This window comes from Caloenas nicobarica, chromosome 4 (assembly GCF_036013445.1).
Source record: "Caloenas nicobarica isolate bCalNic1 chromosome 4, bCalNic1.hap1, whole genome shotgun sequence".
Lineage (NCBI taxonomy): Eukaryota > Metazoa > Chordata > Aves > Columbiformes > Columbidae > Caloenas > Caloenas nicobarica.
Window position 1 is genome coordinate 24,485,111 of NC_088248.1, and position 19,647 is coordinate 24,504,757.

Genomic DNA, 19,647 nt, shown 5'->3' on the forward strand with positions numbered 1-19,647 from the left:
CTTGAGTGAGCTATTCCAAAATTTCTACTTGCAGGAATCCCTGTACTCTAGGGGTAGCTAATGGAAGGAGAGAAATAGAGTTGTGGTTAATAACAAAGTTGTTGTCCCAGAGTTCTGTAAGAAATTGTAAATAATGCCTAGTTTAAGCTTTGTTAGAACACGTGGCTATCAAATTGGTATTCAGTCTCTGGCAATTCCTGGAGAGAGGATATTTCTGTAGCAGTCTTCCAAATAGAAAGTTTAATTTTTTAAATGTTTTTTTTTTAAATTTAAGGATATGTGAAGACTAATACAGATGAAGCCTTGATGAACTGATTTTTGGGAAGCCATATCAGCCATATCCATGGGCATGTCAGTTATTGTGGTTAAGATTTTTAAAGGTATCTAAACCAGGTTTGCTCCAGCAAAAAGGCAGGCTTCTAAAGTAATTCTGAAGATGCCTGAAACTTCAGTTGTGATACAGTAAACTGCTTTTCAAAGCTGATATGCAGAACATAAGTTAGAGCACTGCACATTAAGAAAGAATTGAAAGCTGCAACAGGCTGCTGCATGGAATCATGGTAGCCAGTATATTTACACACCTAAATATGTCATTTCCACGTAAAATCAGGTGTCCCTTCTCAGTCAAGTAAGAGAAACCTTAGTAAAGTCTATTTTTATTCAACTTAAGCTTAATTGTGCTGGGATTCTAGAGATAAACAGATATCTTTTTAAATCCAGTGGGGCCCTTAGAGGTCTAACATTTTACTGAAAAGGGGTTGTAGTGAAGAACTGATGAAAATAATAGTATTTTATTGCTCACTTTGTTGCACTGGAGAAATCTGTAGGTAGCAATTGAATTATTTATAAGCCTTCATTTGGCAGAAACACACTTTTAAGACCATAATTAGGATACTTGTAGTGGTTTACGAAGTTTGGATAAGTGAAATATTTGAGTGCATTTAGTATTAAACCAGGTCAAAATTCTGAAACAGGACTTTGCAGAGGCAGCATGACTCATTTCCACTTGGAGACTCGGTACCCACAGGGGAATCCTCTTACTGGTACTTCAGTGCCTGAGGCACAAATGGATTTGGAAACACGAGAACATATTAAGTTGGCTCTAACAATAAGGTTATAATTTGCCTTCAAGTGCAGAAGCAGTATTTGCCATGACCTGAGGTTACCTAAGTCTGTCTCTTAATGCCCTTTTGAGATATATTTCAATGAAATGACAGTTAATATGGAATTCTATATTGGTTTGAGTTACATTCAAAAGACACATGCTCACTCCAGCATAAATGTGAGTACACCTCTAACTGGTTGATGAAGAGTGCACGTAGGGAAATTCTGGTGATGCCTCTAAGGCCTAACCCACTGCTCTAAAGGTTTACTGGTGCTTGATGGCATTCCTCAACAATTTTAAACAGTCTTGCTAGGATTTTGGGGGGAAAAAAACCCCAGCAAATTACTGTAAAGTTATTCACTCTGAGTGTACTGAGTTATGGCAATAACTGAAGTTATGAAAATAATCCATTAATTGCTTACAGAGGTGGTTAATGAGCCATTAACCTCTGTCACAATACTTTCCGTGATGTTTGTACATGTGTGCTGATTTTAAAAAGTGTACATTTTATTGTTTCTGGCACCTGTCCACTGTTGGGTCACTAACTCCCCATCCTCTTGCTTGTACATTGCTGTAATAACCAGTGCTGTTGTGAGATGAGGTTTTGATGCGGTGTGTGTTTAGGAATGAAGTTGCGCGTTCCCTACAAATGCTGGAGACCCTTTGAAAACGGTAGCAAAAGCCGCATTGAAACAAGGCAGGTGGTTTCAGGTCTGCATCCAGCTGGGTTAGAAAGAAAATGAGGTTGGTGTTTGTTGTCTCTGCTGCTCTGTTTATGCAGGCTGTGCTTTGCCAGATGGATGGGTACAGCTCCCCCAAGGCTTTCCCTCTGACCTTTGGTAACATCAGAAATTAAATGAATGAAATTGCCATGATTTGCACTGAAGCTTTGCTCCATGTAGCTTGTCTTATTTTACTGAAATCAAACTTACCAAGCAAGGCAGTAGACATCTTCCGTATTGTGTTTTCTTTCTCTAGTATGTATTAATGTATGATTAACTGCTCTTCAAAAAAAAGCTTTTTTACCTGGGATTTACCTCCAGGTGGAGGTGAGAGAGGGGAAGAAAAGTATATGACAGATGCTGGTCATGATATTTTTATGCTGCTGGATGACAATGCTCAGGTGCTTCAGTGTCAAGTACGGTACTGGGCTCATAAAATGCAGTATAATGTGCAGGTGTCAGAATAGGTATATATTGGTTTGGTCAATGGCTGTTAGAGGTGCTTGTGCTAAGGATGGGTTCAAGATGTTTTGGAAGGCAAACATTTCTCCCCTGGTTCCATGGGATGTTTATATTTAAAAGCCTCTGAAAGCAGCAATGATTTTTAGCTTATCTGTGCAAAATAATGGGATACTTCAAAGATAGGTTGTAAAAATACGCTCTATAGGATGTTCCGGCCAATTTCTTCATAATCCACAGTAAATTGGATCAGAGCTGGGGTGTGTGTAAGTAACCTTGTCAGGTTGCAACTAGTGCAGAATAAGTGTTCTGACCAAAAACCTCAGTGTGTTTCTTAGTCTTTATTGCCTAATGAGTCCACTTTCCAACTTGCCCGCATAATCTAGGTCTTATGTTTGTGCAATTCCCTTCCTTTTCACGAGTCCCTAATTCTGTACCGTCAGGAGTACCTATACATAACTTAATGAAAACTGTATCTCTGGAAGGACTGGTAAGGGGGTCAGGCTTAGGTTAACGTTTAGCTGTTAATTTTCATTGTGTGACTGAGACCCATTGTGCTCTCCTTTCTGGAAAGCTGCTCCCATGTGAGCTAGTCCTGTCGAGGCAGCTCTCGCTTTGTCCTTCCTTTTAAAGCTTCATTTCACCTCTTTCAGCATGGTGGTCCACCACTGAGAACTGGCTGTCATGAAAGCCAAATATTATCACTTAAAAGCTTTATGTTTTGATTAGAAGGGAGGCTGAGTGATTTCGCAGTGCTGTGTGCTGTGCTGGGGCGCTGGAGCTCAGCAGCTCCCATGGTACCTGAATTTGTCAGCCGCAGACTCGGTGGAAACAAAGCTTTTCAGCAATGTCTGTGTAGCTGCGTGCACTTTGAAGAGAATTGCTAAAAACTAGGCCCAAGGTGTCATTTCCACCTCGGAATAAACAAATTGTGTGTCATCTGAGAGCCTGGTAACTAGCAGATTTCAGAAATAAAACCAGCTGGGAGTGCTGAGAGCCACGTGCTGTCAGGACGAGGTCTGGCTGGGGGTTTGGGGACAGGGAGTAAGAACAGCTTACAAATGTGCCTTGATAGGTGTCTTTCTGTGGTTTTGCAGTTTCCAGGCTTTCTTGGTATCAGCTTTGTCTTAGTTTCACCTTCCTGAGGCTTTGTATATAGAAGTATAGATTAAGTGCTAATCCGACAGAGGTCAGTTTTGTTCATCTGCCCAAATGCTGCTATGTCTCAATAATCGCCTTCTGTACAGACAACTCTTCCCTTCTGACTTCCCTCAATATTTACATCCGTGCTTTATGTGTGCGTGAGTTCTTGGTTCTTGGTCAGGAACAGCGGTGGGGTTGCTGTTAGTGATAGTGCAGCGCTTCCGCTGTTGGACAGTTGAAATTCCCAGAAAGCTTTATTTTTAGTTCTTCCTAGTTGTAAAAACACAGTTGGCACAGTGCCTCTGGTAACAGCATCGCTGCTGTGGGAGAAGCAGAACTGCCTGAGAGGAGCTGCGTGTCCTGAGGCATTTGATTACAAGACAGGAGTTAGACTTGCTGGCGTGTGAGGAAGCAGGATGGGGTGCCAGTACAGAGCTGCCTTCAAACAAGATGCGACTGGGTTTAAGTCTAGTCCTGATTCTGATTTCTTTCCCCTGTAGCTCACAGGTCATCATTCTAATTCTGCCCTAGTTTCCATGAGAATCCAAATACCTCAGTATTGATCTGCCTTACTTTACAAGATTTAAAAACGCGTGTAATAGCATGTGAAAAATGCCCAGATAAAAGCTACCAATTCCCATTTAATACCTGTAGCTCTTCCAGTGTTACTTTTCAGCTTACAAGGTTTTGCGGGCTGCTAAAAGCGTAACACGTGCTCCACCTTTCGTACCGAGCCCTGCACTCAGCAACTGGATCCAAAATGTAGCATTGGCCATTTGAAATTCACACCTCATGCCTCTGCTGTGAGAAATACAGTGCAGTGGCAAGTGACTCAAAGTGTTTCCCTCTAAAAAAGCATTTTGGTGGACTTAAGGAAGTAGTAGTGAATTCCAATAGAAAAAAAATTGTGCGCAGGCTGCCTCTCGCCTGATGGCTATTAACATTTTCTGTACCTGTGGTAATGACCTCAGCCTGGTTTGCAGCAGTGATTTCTCATGCACTGAGCTGCTGCCTTAAATCCTCGGTTCATTCATGGGGCTGGGTACTTGCTGTGGCGCTCTGATCATCCACTGATAGATTAATTATTCCTCTGACAGATATTCACCCCAGCCCTTCCTGCGGGTGTAGGCATATAATTGGTGTCATCCCCTCAAATGGGAAGCGTTACACTGACTATGATACTGAGACAGTCAGGAGTGTCACTGACATTTCCTTCCTGGCAGAGCCATGGGTGTGTTTATCAGAAACAAGGTTAATTTGGTCTAGTTCTTCTAGTTCTCATGGCGAGTTATTTAATAGTACGAAAACGTAGAGCAAGCAGGAACAGGAAGGGCTGGGCAGGTGAGCACTTGAGCTGGGCTGATTAATGCCTGGACTTTGGCGAGCGTGGGAAGAGCAGCACCTGAATATGGTCACAGATAAGGGTTGGACAATTTGCAGTGTACCAGCAGGTGACTGCTTTGAAAACAATCTTGGTAAGAAGAATGGATGTTTCCAGAGAAAACCGACACAGATGGGAAATGTAATGGTGATGCTAAGCATAATTTTTTAAAACTCTGTAAATGTCTTAATAGCGTGCATATTAAGCAATAACCTTCCTGTGGCCGCAGCTGTGTGTTTCCTGGCAGGGCTGGCTATTGCCTAAGAAAAAGGAGTTATGGCACAAGCTGGACTCTGCAGGGAGCACCTTGGGGGCAGACCCAGAGCATGCATGAGTCTTGCAACAGCAATTCCAAGCTGTATGTTGGCTGTCATGAATAAATACCTGTGTTGTAACCAAGTGGCAGCGCAGGGAAGGTGGGTTTCAGCATGAAGCGGCAGGCCTGCAAAGTGGCACTTGTCACAGGCTTGCTGTGTGCTGCTGTGACTTGGTTTCCTGCAGTGGAGACCCATTGCTGGAATCTCAGGCTGACATCTCATCCCTTGAGCAGCAGTAGCAGCATTCAGTGTGTAGCCGTTTTCCAGCCTGCTGTTTTTACACACAGCTGCCCATGGTCATGCAGGCAAGGCTGTGGAAGTTGGCTGGTCAGCTGCAGCAAGCTGTGATGTTGGAAAACTGGGCTCTCCAGTCTGAAAAGGATAAGGAATTAACTGGAGGGAGTCCAGCTATGAAGATGATGAGGGGTCTGGAGCATGTTTCTTATGAGGAGAGACTAAGAGATCTGGGTCTGTTCAGCCTGGAGAAGAGAAGGCTGAGAGGGGACCTTATTTATGCTGATAAATATCTCAAGAGTGGGTGTCAAGAGGATGGGACTAGACTCTTTTCAGAGGTGTCCAACAAGAAGATGAGGGGCAACGGGCACAGACTGAAGCATTGGAGGTTCCATCTAAACATGAGGAGAAAGTTCTTTCCTTTGAGGGTGCGAGAGCCCTGGAACAGGCTGCCCAGAGAGGTTGTGGAGTCTCCTCTGGAGATGTTCAGAACCCACCTGGACACATTCCTCTGCCATCTGCTCTGGTGACCCTGCTTTAGCAGATGGATTGGACTAGATGATCTCCAGAGGTCGCTTCCAACTCCAACCATTCTGTGATATTGCGAAAGGTTGGGAGCTAGCAAGGAACCAGCCTCAGTTCCGGGTTGATGTTTATAATGGTTGAGAGATTAACCCTGGGCTTCTGGTGCTTCATCGCCGATTTGAGACACCGCGGGCTGGCTGAGGCTGGAAGAGCGGGGCTGCGCTTCAAGGATGCTATTGCAGCCCGCAGCCCCTTTCAGAAGGCAAAGCGGGGGTCTCGGCGCTGGCTGCTCACCACACCCCCGTCCCTCCCCGCGGGGAGCGCAGGGCTGCATCCCCGGGCCGTGCCCGCCCTCCGCGGGGGTGGCGCCGGTGCCGGCGGCGGCGCGGCGGGCCGGAGCGGAGGATGATGCTGCTGCTGCTGCTGCCGCTGCTGCTGGGGCTGGGGCTGGCGGGGGGGCGGCAGGCGGCGGTGCTGCGGCTGGGGCTGCGGGGCAGCCCCCGCGGGGAGGTGAGCCCCGCTTTCCTCTCCCTCACCCTGGACGCCAGCCTGGCCCGGGACCCGCGCTACGTCGCCTTGCTCAGGTGAGCCACCACCACCCTCCTTCTTCCTTTTGGACAAAGGAAAAAAAAAAGGGGGGGGGGGGCGGTCCTTCGAGGGGGGACAGAAGGATCCCTTGCAGCGGAGGAGGGGTCCCCGACAGGCAGAGAGCTCTGCAGCCGCTGGGGGCAAAAGCCGCCAAAAGCGCTGCAGCCCGATGGGCTCCAGAGGGGCTGGGGGGGTGGGAGTCCCCAGCCCTGCAGCTGCGGGAGGCTGCTGCACCCCCTCTGCTCTGGGATTTAGTGATTTCACCCCCCCGGGGCAGCAAAGCGGGACCTGCGCCGTTTGGCTTGGGCTTGGGGAAGGAGCGGCAGGGCCGGGTGGATGGAGAGAAGGTGCAACTCGGGTTGGTGCTCGCTGGAAACAGCGTGAGGATAAACTTACGAGAGGAGCTGATTTGCTGGCAGGGGAAAAAAAAAAAAAAAGGAGAAGGAAACTGCCGAGCTGAGGGTTACGTGTGACGGGGCTGGGGGCTGCCAGCCCAGCCCCTCCGCCAGATGAAAATCATGTGAGTGCTCCCGCAGCTTTGCCGACAATTTGTCAGGGGCAGCATCAACACGAAGTCAAAGAAATGCTGAGGAAGGTCTGTCGCTGTCAAAGCTGAATCAAGAGATCCTAAAAATGAAGTCCTTCTCTCCACTTGGGTAACACTGAACAGCTCTGGACTGCCAAGTGTTGGTGTTCCCTGCCTTGGTCTTGACTCCTCTCTTGCCTTTTCTCCCCTGCTTTATTTTTTTGTTGTGCTCTTTTGTTTCCCTTTTTTTTTTTTTTTTTTTTTTGAAGCCATCTTAGTGCTTTCCTTTTCACCTCTCTGGCCCCATTTTTCAACCCCACAGTATTTCTCCAATCCTGATTTCCCTCCTCACCAAGACGGGGGAAAAAAATGACACCAGCTCTATTGGAAAGTAGTCAGGTCTTCGACCTCCAGCCCCATCTACACACCTTGGGGGTCAGGCTGGGGCTGGCCATGCTGCTGGGAGGAGTAGGAAGTACTTGGTGGCCTCTAATCTGCAGCATGTCACCACAGAGTGGAGATAACACTTGTGCACCTGGCATCCTCCTGTTTCCCTAGCAAGGGCCGGGTGTCAGCGCTGCATATCCCGCGTGGGGTGTGTGCAACTTGCAGAGCTTATGTTATTTCATAAACCTGCTTCGCCAAAGCTAACGTTTGTCCCAGCGTGGACTTTTAATCTCTCCCTGGGTACCCAAGCAATGGCTTTGGCTATTGTTGATGGAGTTTGGGACTGATAGCGTAAAGTCAGTTTTATGTACACCTTCTTCTGGGACTAGTATGTTAGTTTTGTCCAAACAAAACCATAAAATCTAGGGGAGAAGGATGGTGAGGACAAAAAACATGCCTGTTTTGAAGTACTCTGTCACTTCGCCTCCATGACTTGATTGACTGTCCGTGAGTGTGTTCGCTGAGGCATGTCCCCCTCACTGATGCTCTCCTGGCCTGCTTGTCCAGCAGCATCCCTGTTGCACAGGGCAGAGGGCTGTGGTGCAGGTCCAGCAAGGGGCCAGGAGTCCCCCCTGAGGCTACCGGGCACCCCCAGGTCACCCACTGCAGCATGTCCCTCTGAGCACTTGCCATGTTTAGCCTTTACACGGTAGCCATAGTTGGTATGAATATAACGTTTCCTCTGTTTCTTGATGTCCCTTCCTCAGCAATCCCAAACTGCGTGCCTTGGCAACGGCTCTATCCCCGGGCTTCCTGAGGTTCGGTGGCACCGAGACAGATTTTCTCATCTTTGACCCCAACAAGGATTCAACTTCGGAAGAAAAAATCCTTTGGGAGCTTCAGGCCCAACAAGGTAAAACAGGCGCCAACGCATTAGTCTCGAAACCCCCCTGGGTTTAGGACATGGCTTTGGAGCAGGCTGGGGATGCTGCAAGGGCACAGCAGCAGTGCTGGAGTCTTCTGCGACACCAGCATTGCTCTCCTGTGTGGAGAGGAGATCCGTGGACCTTCAGCATGGTCTGTGGGAGGAGCTGTGCCAGCCATGGGAAAGCAAGGAAGGGTGCGGGGGACCGAATTTCTGCCCAGACATCTGCTGGGAATCTCCCTCTTGCTGGCCTGTGCTTCCTGCAGCAGCCTTGGGAGCTCCCCCGCCACCCGGGAGGCTGTCAAGGTCAGCTCAGAAGTTGTGGTTTCGTTACAAAAATTAAGTAACAGGTGGAAGAAATAATCTGGTGAGAACAGAATGTCTGTTTTCTCTGGCTTGGCCAAAGCCGGAGCTGGGTTGGCCATGCAGCTTTGCCCTCCTGTGGCTTCGACAAGGTAAGTGCAAAACCTGCAGACCACTGCCAACTGCTCAAGCTTGGTCCTGGTCCTACTGAATTAAACTTCGTTTCTTTCTTAAGCTTAGCAAAAGCACATAAACCCTTCCAGAGGTGTTTCACGTGAAAAAAACTCTTGCCTGTTTCTCTGGTACATAGCACAAGAGCGCAATCATACATTGCTGTACAATGGGTGATGCTCAGTTTTGAAGTCGGGTGGTACTTTTCCCGCTGTACCCGCTTTGCTGAGCAGCCGCCTCCTCTCTGGGTGTAACCGTGACTCAGGCTCGTGCCTTCCTCTCTATTTATGGCTTGTTCCTGGTTTGCACGCTGAGGAAAAACCACAAGCTTTTGAAGAAAGAGAAACGTCTGATGACTCCTGCTGGTGTTGCTGTTGGAGCCGTGTGGGGCAGGCAGTGCTTTCTCCGGCATGGGACGGGCAGCACAGGAAGAATTGCTCCATATCTGCCCGCAGCAAGGCAGCAGTGACCCCTGCCAGACCGCTGCACGCCGGGGTGGCTTATCTGCTCCTTGAGCACCACAGCCTGGCTTCATCAGCTTGCTGGAACGAGGGTTTCCAGATGGTCCTCAAGCTAAAATAGTTTATCGGGATGTGACTGCCATGATACCAACCTCCAGAAGCACAGCTTAGTCTTTTTTTTTTTCCCCCCTCTATTTCCATTACCTTAAATACTTCTCAAGTATACATATATAATATATGTATTTATGCATCAATCCAGCTCTCATTTTCTATGTGTTTAGCACTGACTGTGAAAGCAGGAGTGTGTTTCACAGAAATGCACGACTGGCTTTCAGCCTGGCACCAAGCAGTTGTGCTTCCTCCTGAGGGATGCAGCCCTTCCCATGCTGGACCCTTGCTGTGAGGACAAGGATTTAATTGCTTTCTTCCTTCTTCTGCCCTGCAGAGGCTTGTGGCTTGAGGACGGCGTTTGCTCCTGTTCAGAAGCTGCTGTTGGCCCAGTGGCCCAGCCAGGAGAAGCTGATTATTGCGGAACATAACCGGAAAAAGCACAAAAACACCACAATTACAGGTAAGATTTAGTAGGATTTTTCTGCTAGGGTTTATAATGAGGGGGGCTGCAAATCTCTTTTCCACAGTAAAACAGTCATAGGCTGTTAGGAGCTGAAACCAGTGAAAATTAGTATTTTTCTAAGTGGGTAAATTGTTTCTAAGAAATCTTTTTCTACCATCTGCTACCTCGTATTTAATAGTATTCAGCTGCTGAGGGAGTTGGAAGGATCTCAGCACCTTGCAGGATGGTGTGAAATAAAGTCTGGGCTCTTTCATCCAGCTGCAGGAGCTTGGCACATCTGCAGCACCAGGCTAAATAAATACAGGCGGTACAGATGGTCGCTTGGCCAGAGTTCAATCAGCGCACCGTAACCTTGAGATAAACATCCCCCCTTCTCATCCCCGCAGGAAGTACGCTGGATATTCTCTACAGCTTTGCAAACTGCTCAGGGTTTCACCTGGTCTTTGGGCTCAATGCCTTGCTGAGGAAAGCTGGGTTGCAGTGGGACAGCTCGAACGCCCAGGTGCTGCTGGACTATTGCTCCTCACAGAGGTACAACATCTCCTGGGAGCTCGGGAACGGTACGTGTGAAGCCTGCTCGTGGGACAGGTCACCTGGAAAGGTATCGCCGCAAGGTATAGGCTGGTGATTTTTAGGGCATGGCAGTTCATGAGAGCCTGGTTTGGATAGTGGCCCATAAAGGCAAGGTTATGTTTTAATGGGAAATATTAAAGTCTTAATTTGTGAGGAAGGGTTTCACAAAAGACCCAACAAATGGGCAAATAGAGATGATTTTGCTGCTCCTATCAAGGCTCTGAGATGAGGAGAATGATGCCTCATGAGGTGCAGGATGTCACCTTTGGGGACAGGCTGGGACAGAGCACTGGAGAGCACCCTGCATCACCTGGGCTTCTGGCTTCTGGTTTCACGCTCATTGTCTTAAAATGTCTCGCCTGTTGCATGTTAAATCATGTGAAGCCATAGGGGTTTGGTGCTCCCCATGTGGAACGAGCTGCCCTATTTTGTGCCCCAAAACTAGAGCTGGGTGCTGATGCTCACATGTCTTCCCCAGAGCCCAACAGCTTCAGGAAGAAATCTGGCATCTACGTCGACGGCTTCCAGCTGGGGCAAGATTTTATTCACTTACGCCAACTCCTGAGTAACTATACCCTCTACCGACACGCAAAGCTCTATGGTCCCGACGTTGGGCAGCCCCGCAAGCACACGCAGAGGCTGCTGAGGAGGTGTGTGTGGGGCCCTGGCAGCCCCCCCGGGGCGGGCGGGTGTGGGTAGCGGTGGCTCCTGGATGCAGGGGGCACGAGCAGGCATCTGGGTAGGGTTGTAAGGATTTTCTGCTCCAAATCGATATTAAGGATGTACAAACACATACATCCAGTCTATTTAAATGGGCCCACGTGGTTCCCCACCGTTACTGCCGGCCAGGGGGAGAGGGGAGGTTTGCAAGGCAGTGTTTTCATGGGGGGCTGTGACCCATCACCGGTCCCCACTAATTCCTCACTCTCCACCACGTCCCCTCTGGTTTGCAGCTTCCTGAAATCGGGAGGGAAGGTGATTGACTCCGTCACGTGGCACCAGTAAGTACTGCTTGGATACCGTTATCACTCTACTTATCACCCGTTTTCTTTACAAAATGGCAATTTGAACATCTCAACAAGTAGCAAGGGGGTGAAATACCCTTTCAGCAGTTCCTCAGGTGCCGCTCTGCAAACTCCTCTGCTCAGAACAAGAGAAGAATTGAGGGAGAGCATTATAGAAATGCAGAAGAAATGCCTCTCCAAAGAGGCTACGTGGTGCACAGACCCAAAAGCAGCAGCAGGGGCTTCTAACGTAGGCACAGCCGCAAGGAATGCAACATGTGCAAGGAGGTCGTTTTGCTTGCTAAATATGTGCACTGAGAAAAAAAGTGGGACGTGGAGAAAAAGATGGCACGGCAGCTTTATTTCTCTGAAGAGCACAAGGGTGTAGGTCACGGCTACCCCCAGCATGAGGAGAGATTCTGCAATGATCAGGCCTTTTTGCACATGTTGTGTTTCATATACCGGAAGCAAGTGAGACCTGAGGAGCAGTCCTGGTTGTCTCAAAGCTCCAAGTTGCCAGCCCTTGTGAATCCCACGTGAAGAAGTGAAGGAAAATAAGATAGCTCAGACTTACGGGGCAGACTTGCCTCTGCTGAATTTCTGCGAGAGCAGAAGGTGTTAAACGTAAGGTTTTAAAGAACCTGCGGGTGGCTGGGCTTTGGAACAGAGTCAGATCCCCGTGGCATTGGTGCTTTCCTTGGCATTAGAAAGGTTGTATTGGCTTGAGTGAAGCTTCACTCCCTAAAAGCAAATTCAGGGAGTCACTGATAACTCAGCCAGCAAATGCACCCAGCTGCTTGTAAAAAACACAGCGGGAGCCTTGTTAACTGATGTGTCACGTGCTGCCTTTTTTTCTCTGTTTATGTGTTCGATACAAACAAAAACGCCCTGCAGGTCTGGCTGACCTTTACCCATATTCACGTGCAGCTTCTCCTGCTCCCTGACTTTTGCTCTCCGAGGCAGTTCTGGGTGCAGAGACGCGCGGTGCAAACGTCACCGACGCATTCCCAGCCCTTCGCTCATGTGCCGTGGCTTAGGGACGCGGTTTTAAAGTGCTCGGGTGGGCCAAGTTGCCCCAAGGGTGCCTGCGATGAACTGCATATGGTTGAAAGGTATTTCCACGTGAAGGTGGTTTTCTCTACGGAGGCGAATGCAGCAGGAAAACTGGGAAAATATTTACATGCTTATATTGTATATACGTATATATATGACTCATCCATGTATTTTGAGCTGCTAGCAAGGCATAAAGCATATCTTTGTCCTTTCCTGGGCTGTTCTTGCTCTGTGGATGCTTTTGCTTTAAATGGGCACACGCTACTTCCTGTGCTAATTCAGGATTATCAGAATTTAGCTTCATCTTGTGGCTGGAAGGCTTCAGCTACTTCTGGTAGGACTGAGCGATAATGTGATGGAATGCAAAGCCCACGGGGGTTTCAATTTCCTGTTCTTTATTCAGACAAACCAGACTTAAAAGCTCTTTTGCTCCTGGGGGACGGTAACCTTCATCCCGGAGGGATGCCTCCAACCCATTCCCCTCCAGATGGCCAAAATACTCCAATAGAGGGACAGAAGCAGGAATCTGATATTTTTAATATATAACTTAATATTGTAAAGCAAGCAATCGCATAGGAGTGTCAGACTCCTCAGCAACAGGTTTACAGAACCTGGCTCGTATTCAGTGATGTTTTCTGTGTTCTACGTGAGTAGATCCAAAAAAACCCACCAACTCTACTACTTCTGTTGATCAAAATTTCTGTGATATCCTGCCTCCATCAAGGTAATTATACCTGATAGTCCCTTAAATACAAACAACGTACTGTCACATTAGGGAAAAAAAAATATAAAAAGAACTGGACAGAAAACCCGTGTTGTGGATAAATGTATAAAGCAACTGAGTACTTTTGGTGGTGTTTTGTACCAGTGGTGGTATTTTTTCCTTAATTTTGGTCGGTTTTGTCTTTGTTTTTCTTTCTTTCCCATTTCCAGCTACTATGTAAATGGACGAAAAGCTACAAGGGAGGATTTCTTGAGCCCCGAAGTGCTGGACACCTTTGCCACAGCTGTACACAAAGTCCTGGAGGTGCCTTGCCCTGTTAAATCATTCCCACGCTCAGTTTCTAGGGGGTTAGCAGAGAATCCTGAACGAAATACAATTTCTCACTAAAAATGAATGGGGATCCTCAAAGCTTGGGTACTGCTGTCATTGTAAATCAAAAGAAAAAAAATAATTATATTAGTAATAGGTGAGCTTCGATGGTTTGCCATGCAGCAAGCACAGTGCCAGATAGATCACAAACCTACAAGATTCTCATTTAGCAATGTAGTCATTATTCAGGGATGTAGTTTATCATCATATCCCTCAATACCCCAATTTATTTATATTTTGAGATCCTGAGAGTGGTGTAATTTAAAGTATACCACTACTCAGCACAAGAAGATTTATAGGACCTGGCTTTTAGTGTTGCTTGCTTCATTCTACATAGAATCACAGAATCATTTTGGTTGGAAGAGACCCTCAGGATCATCAAGTTCTAGCATAACCTAGCACTGGCACTAAACCATGTCCCTAAGAACCTCATCTGGGGCAGGGGCAGAAAAAATCTGCTGCTTCTAGTCCTTTTGATCAAATTTTTTCTGACCTCTCACCTCATTTGTTGTTACCCCTTAAATGCAAACATTCTAAATAGGCATTTGGCTAAAGGACAAAATTTTGATTGCCCATTATTTCAGTAGCCACAAACTTAACTGTCATCTCTTTACTTCCCTACCCCACACCGGCCAGATTGTTGATGGGACCGTGCCCGGCAAGAAGGTCTGGCTTGGAGAGACCAGCTCTGCCTATGGAGGAGGAGCTCCCAGGCTGTCCAACACCTACATTGCTGGCTTTATGTGAGTATCATGTCACACGTATGGGGAAATTACATGTTTTTACCCAGCTGAAGGGGGTCGTGTACATGCCCTGTGGAGGAACGTCTCCCTGAGGCTTCCTGGGGAGTGCAGGTGATGGGCGGGTTGAGGATCGTGGCCCTTGTGCTGCTCCCTGTGTGCTCCTCCCCGTGCCTGAGATGTGATGTATGCGCAGGTAATAGCAAATTCCTATGGGAAATGGGGGGTTAAAAATGTGAGAAAGATGTGTTTCTGCCCTCAGATCTGCAACACAAGCTTTGTCCTCTTGTGAGGACGGAATGTCATTCATGAGATGGGTTTTCTTTTCCTTTGACCAGTGTGAAATAATTAAACAAAGAGAAATGTTGTCATTAAAATAATTTTCTCCAAGGACTCAAATTCTTTTGGAATAAAGGACTTCAGGCTTTTCGTAGAACTTTGATCTGTTTAAAGACTCAAACAGAAAAAACTGCGTGTGAATGTGTGCTTCACACTTTAAAAATTAACCAAAAACATGGTTACAATATTTTTTTCCCTCCTGTAAGGCATGATGATCTTTTCATCAGGGCGTGCTGGCTGAGCAGTCAAATCCTGGTAATCACAGGCAACCTTGTGGCTGGCTGTGATTTCTCTCAGCCCTCAAGCCCTTGACCAGTTGAGGAGCACTCGCTGATGGTTCTGCTTTCCATCGCCTGCTCCTTGTTGTGTGATTTTTAACAAAGTCAGCATCGTGCCCTAATTATTGTTTCCTACTTCCCGAGCTGGTTGGAGAAGGACGACGGCAGCAATTTCATCTGTGTGTTGTTTGCCTTTTTTTTTTTTTGGCAGGTGGTTGGACAAACTTGGGCTTTCGGCCAGGCAGGGGATTGACGTGGTGATGAGACAGGTTTTCTTTGGAGCAGGGACCTATCACCTGGTGGATGCCAACTTTGAACCCTTGCCGGTACATATGCAACCCCGCTAATGCTGTCTGAATGCTGCCTGTATTTCTGTACAGGCAACACTGGATGTGCAGACACAAGTCAGCTATTTTTACAACGCAAGACATGGTGAGATTTTGTAGGATAGTCGCATGTCGTGGTTGAGACGGATAAACGACATAGACCAAGTTCTTCCAGGATGAAAGTAGTAGATGCCATTTATTGCCACAAGTGCATTTTTATACAGTTTTACCAATTCATGTGTCTCTTCACTATTGGTTACAAGTTACAGCAGTAACATCTCACTGGCTAATTTTGCTATCATCAGTGTTACTCTTCTACTCCCTTCTCTTTCACGGGTACATCCCTTCTCTCTCACGGGTACACCTTAATATCTCCGGATACTCCTTTACTCCCATCTTTCTCACGGGTAGGCCTTAATATCTTCAAGGCTGATCTCTGTTCCCATGCCCTCCATCAGGGAATCCACAGACCCGCCGTAGTTTCCCACAGTCACAGTTATCAGTCCTAGCACCTCAAGTTAGTTTATGTTTGAATATGGGTTCATATACGATATATAGGCACAAGACATTTACTGCAACTGCAGGGATGCAGCTAGTCATCTTGAGCAGAGACTAATTACTGGGAGGTGATGCTCTGATTTCTATGCAGACACTTCTGGAGTTCATGAGACATTTAGATGCAGTGTTTTGGTTTGAATACTCCTCAGGTGAGTGATGAGTAGCTTTTAAACAGAAGTGATACGAGGTATTATAATAAATTACATCATAATTGAAAACCAAAACAATATGAAATCTAGACTCAAGCATTTTTTGGGTCATGAACATCTTCAGCCTTCTCTAGTGGCTGAAGGATAATTAAATGAAAACATTCGTGTAGCATACTTGGATTTACTTGGAAATAACGTTTTGCTGTGATGAAACATCATTATTTGAACTTCACATTGTTCTTGCACATACGGCATGTTTCTTTGTGCCAGTAGCACTTACCTCAAGGTGAAAGGATAGCGTCCGCCTTTTTAACTTTCCTCTCATTCTTCTGCTTCCAAGGTGTGATTTTCACAGGCTTCTAGAGACCATCTCAGAGGAAACTCAGCGTACGGGCTTTTTCTGTCCTGCCTGTTCAGCTGCTCCCTATGCCAGGAGATAAACACAACAATTTTCCTTCTAGGGCCTCATCCTGAGGTGTCAGAGGATTTGCTCTTGACTAGCATTAAGAAATTAATCCTGTGATCTGTTTAAAAGCCACATGTTAGGGAACTGCATAAAAGTTGTTGGGGGCTTCTTCCCAGCCTTGCTCCTGCAGGAAAGGCAGCTCATCCCTGGTGGTTCAGGCCTGAGGTGCCCTGTAGAAATGCATTTCCAAGTGCAGTCTCTCCTCCACAAACATAGCTCGGAGATTTGCATATGAAGGGGAAAATGACCTAGGGCACCTTGCAAACACAGCTGCTCTGCAGCTTGGAGGCAGGGTTTTCTTTTTAGCCATGCAGTTTGTGTGAATTTAAATAGACGCGGTGAAAAATTTAGTAAAGAAAACACCTATGGGGGGGGAAAAAAGACCTGAAATTACCAGCAAAATTAATGTTACGTCAAGCACTGCATGGAGTACCTGGCATGTACATCAGCACTTACGTGTGTTTTTCTGCCTCCCAGGACTACTGGCTCTCGCTGCTCTACAAGAAGCTGGTGGGCACCAAGGTGCTGCAGGTCAGCCTGGTGGGAGCCAACGAGAGGAAGCTCCGTGTCTACCTCCACTGCACGAACCCCCTTCAGTAAGTCTCCAGAAAGGGCAAAATCTCCCAGAAACCGAGTCCACAGCTGCCCCCAGGCCAACAAAACTGATCTGGGACAGTGCAAGGACACACGTTACTTCTGTAAATCCTCTTTCTCGCTTGATCCCCACCATCACCTTCTCTTGCCTTGCAGCCCAAAGTACAGAGAAGGGGACGTAACGCTGTTTGCCTTAAACCTCTACAACGTTACCCAACATTTGCAGCTGCCTAATTACTTATGGAGCAAGCATGTGGATCAGTACCTCTTGCTGCCTCATGGCAAAGAGAATATACTTTCCAGGTAAGTGTGCAATTCCTTCTGTCCTTGTAGAAAGGACTGTGAGTAGTGTTAGACAGCCTCTAAAACCTCACCTTGTTCAGCTTGCAAGACAGGAAGAAAAAACAGGATCACCATTCAGTCATCTGTGTTTTGTTTGTTTTCAGTAAGGTCTGACTTGTCTTAAATCAGATCTCTTAAAATCAGGTGCTAAAAGCTTGCTAAGGTACAAGGACACTTGTTTGATGTTAATCAGAAAGCTTTTTCCTAGCAGACTTCAGGGTTCTGATCAGCTCCTTAGTCCTTTTTCTTTTGCAAGCACAGGCATATTGCTTTGCCACGTACTGGATCCTGATTTATAGTAACATGTTCAGGCTTTTTATGATTTCTATTGTTGCTAGCACTAACACATCAGCACAGGAAGGGTCTGCTCTGTGAGCACAGGAGATACGTTAATATTTGCAGGAGAAAAAAAAAAAGACAATTTAAATTTGTACTTCTCAAAGCTTGTTCTGCTGTTAACCTCACTAGGAGAGTAAGAAACACATACTTTTCACCTTGCTTGCCCTATGACTCTAGAGGAGCCCTTGCAGAGGGAGAAAGCAGATGCTTTCTGTGTGCCTGTATGTGTAAACCCTGAAGGGAAGTTTAGTTTGGCTTTGGGCTGAGTTCATGTTTGCACTCAGGTCCAGAGCTGTTTGTGCAAACAGAGAACAGCTGCCAAAACAGTCTCTCTATCCCCCTCCAGGTCTATTGAGCTGAATGGCCGTGTGCTGCAGATGGTGGATGACAAAACGCTGCCAGAGCTTATCGAAAAACCGCTTGGTCCTGGCAGCACGCTCGGCCTTCCAGCCTTCTCGTACGGCTTTTATGTTATCAAAAACGCCAAAGCTATCGCTTGCATTTAAACGGTTAATACGCACGCACAGGATAAATGTAAAGCACTTGGCTAGTAGGGAAATTTAATCCTAGAAATTCACGTTTCCACCATGAGATTTAATTGTGGCAAGGGATGCAATGTGCTGGTGCTGGTGTGATCGGTGGGCTGGGGAAGACATGAGGTCCCACTGGGTAATTTGTATGTGAAAGATGCTCCTTAAGCTCCCGGGAGGATTTTCCGGGTGCAGCAAGCCCTGGCAGGGGCTGGTTTTGCTCTCCATCCAGCCTGGATCACTGTGCTTGAGCACAGGAACCTTCTCCGCACCACATCAGCTTCTCACATCGTGCTTGGGGCTCTGCAGCCTCCCCTCTCCTGCTCACTGGTATAAGCTCGGCTCTTAAAGCAGCTCCTCTACGAGCTCACCTTCAGAAAGGGTGAGCAGGGGGTTTATTTGAGCTGTAGAGCTGGGGGTTTGCCTGCACCATGGTGGGGGGAAGACTGAGGAGGAGTCGTGGTTGCTGAGGACATAGGGTGAGAACTGGGGACTCGCAAGCAAACCAAGGTCGGAGTGCCTGCAGGGGAACACACCTTGCCGAGAAACCATGTCTTCCATAGGATTTGGGGCAGCACCGCGTGTTTTTTCCCAAGCTGGGAGAGTTCAGTCACAAGATGGAGCTGTGGCCCTGTGCTTTCCGAAAGTCAGGTTTTTAACACATGAAATGCAGGCGGTTCCTGCAGGGTGCTACGCCTCTGCCCTAACATGCTGCAACCCCGGGAGGAGCAGAGAGGAGCCCACCAGTGCCCTGGCAAACCCTCCGTGGGCTGTGGGCTGCTCAGCAAGGGTTTACGACTCCTCAACCTTCACCACCTCGCAGGCGGTTCGGGTGAAAAGGACTTCCCTGGACCTATCTGCTGGTGAAGCTCTGCTTTACCCTCCCTGACTCGCTTGAGTCTCTTCTGTCCTGGAGGAAACAGGAGCATAAAGAGACGAGGCACTGTACCCCCAGCTGTCAGAAGGGCTTCAGCAGCCTCAGAGCATCCTGGGGACAAACCGGCATGGCCAGGCTCACATCCGTCCCGTGGGGGAAATGGCCATTTTGGCCAGATATTGGTGTTAGCGATGGCTTTTCTCCCCACCCGCGCCTTCCCTGCGCACACTCGGCTGTGGTTCCTCTGGCACATGGGCTGCAGGGCAGCAAAACATCTCAGAAAGTACCTGTGGTCTCCCATATGTGTTTATTTGCATCTCTTTTTCTTGAAGGTACATAACACATGCCACCGTCAATGCCTTATGATACTTCGAGCACAGCAGGGGAAAAAATCCCAAACAAAATGACACCATATTTCCCTTTTTAAGCTACTTGGGGTTTTAACGCAGGGCAGGGTAGGGAGGGGACCTTTTTTTAATGTGAAGACTTTAAAAAGAGATGTACTTTCGAAGCTGTGATGAAAATTTGCAGAATAAAATGTTTATATTTAACTTTGGTGTGTCAA

General features: G+C 47.3%; 1 protein-coding gene across 1 annotated transcript; it reads left to right on the forward strand.

Moving 5' to 3' along the window:
- The first annotated feature begins 6,276 nt into the window (after positions 1-6,276).
- On the forward strand, positions 6,277-19,561 carry HPSE (heparanase). The gene is made up of 12 exons (XM_065634246.1): positions 6,277-6,470; positions 8,155-8,300; positions 9,693-9,818; positions 10,208-10,381; positions 10,873-11,044; positions 11,348-11,395; positions 13,385-13,478; positions 14,181-14,287; positions 15,113-15,227; positions 16,878-16,996; positions 17,151-17,297; positions 18,022-19,561. The coding sequence occupies exons 1-12, from the start codon at positions 6,292-6,294 to the stop codon at positions 18,179-18,181; spliced, it is 1,587 nt and encodes a 528-aa protein (XP_065490318.1). The 5' UTR covers positions 6,277-6,291; the 3' UTR covers positions 18,182-19,561.
- The last annotated feature ends 86 nt before the right edge of the window (positions 19,562-19,647 follow it).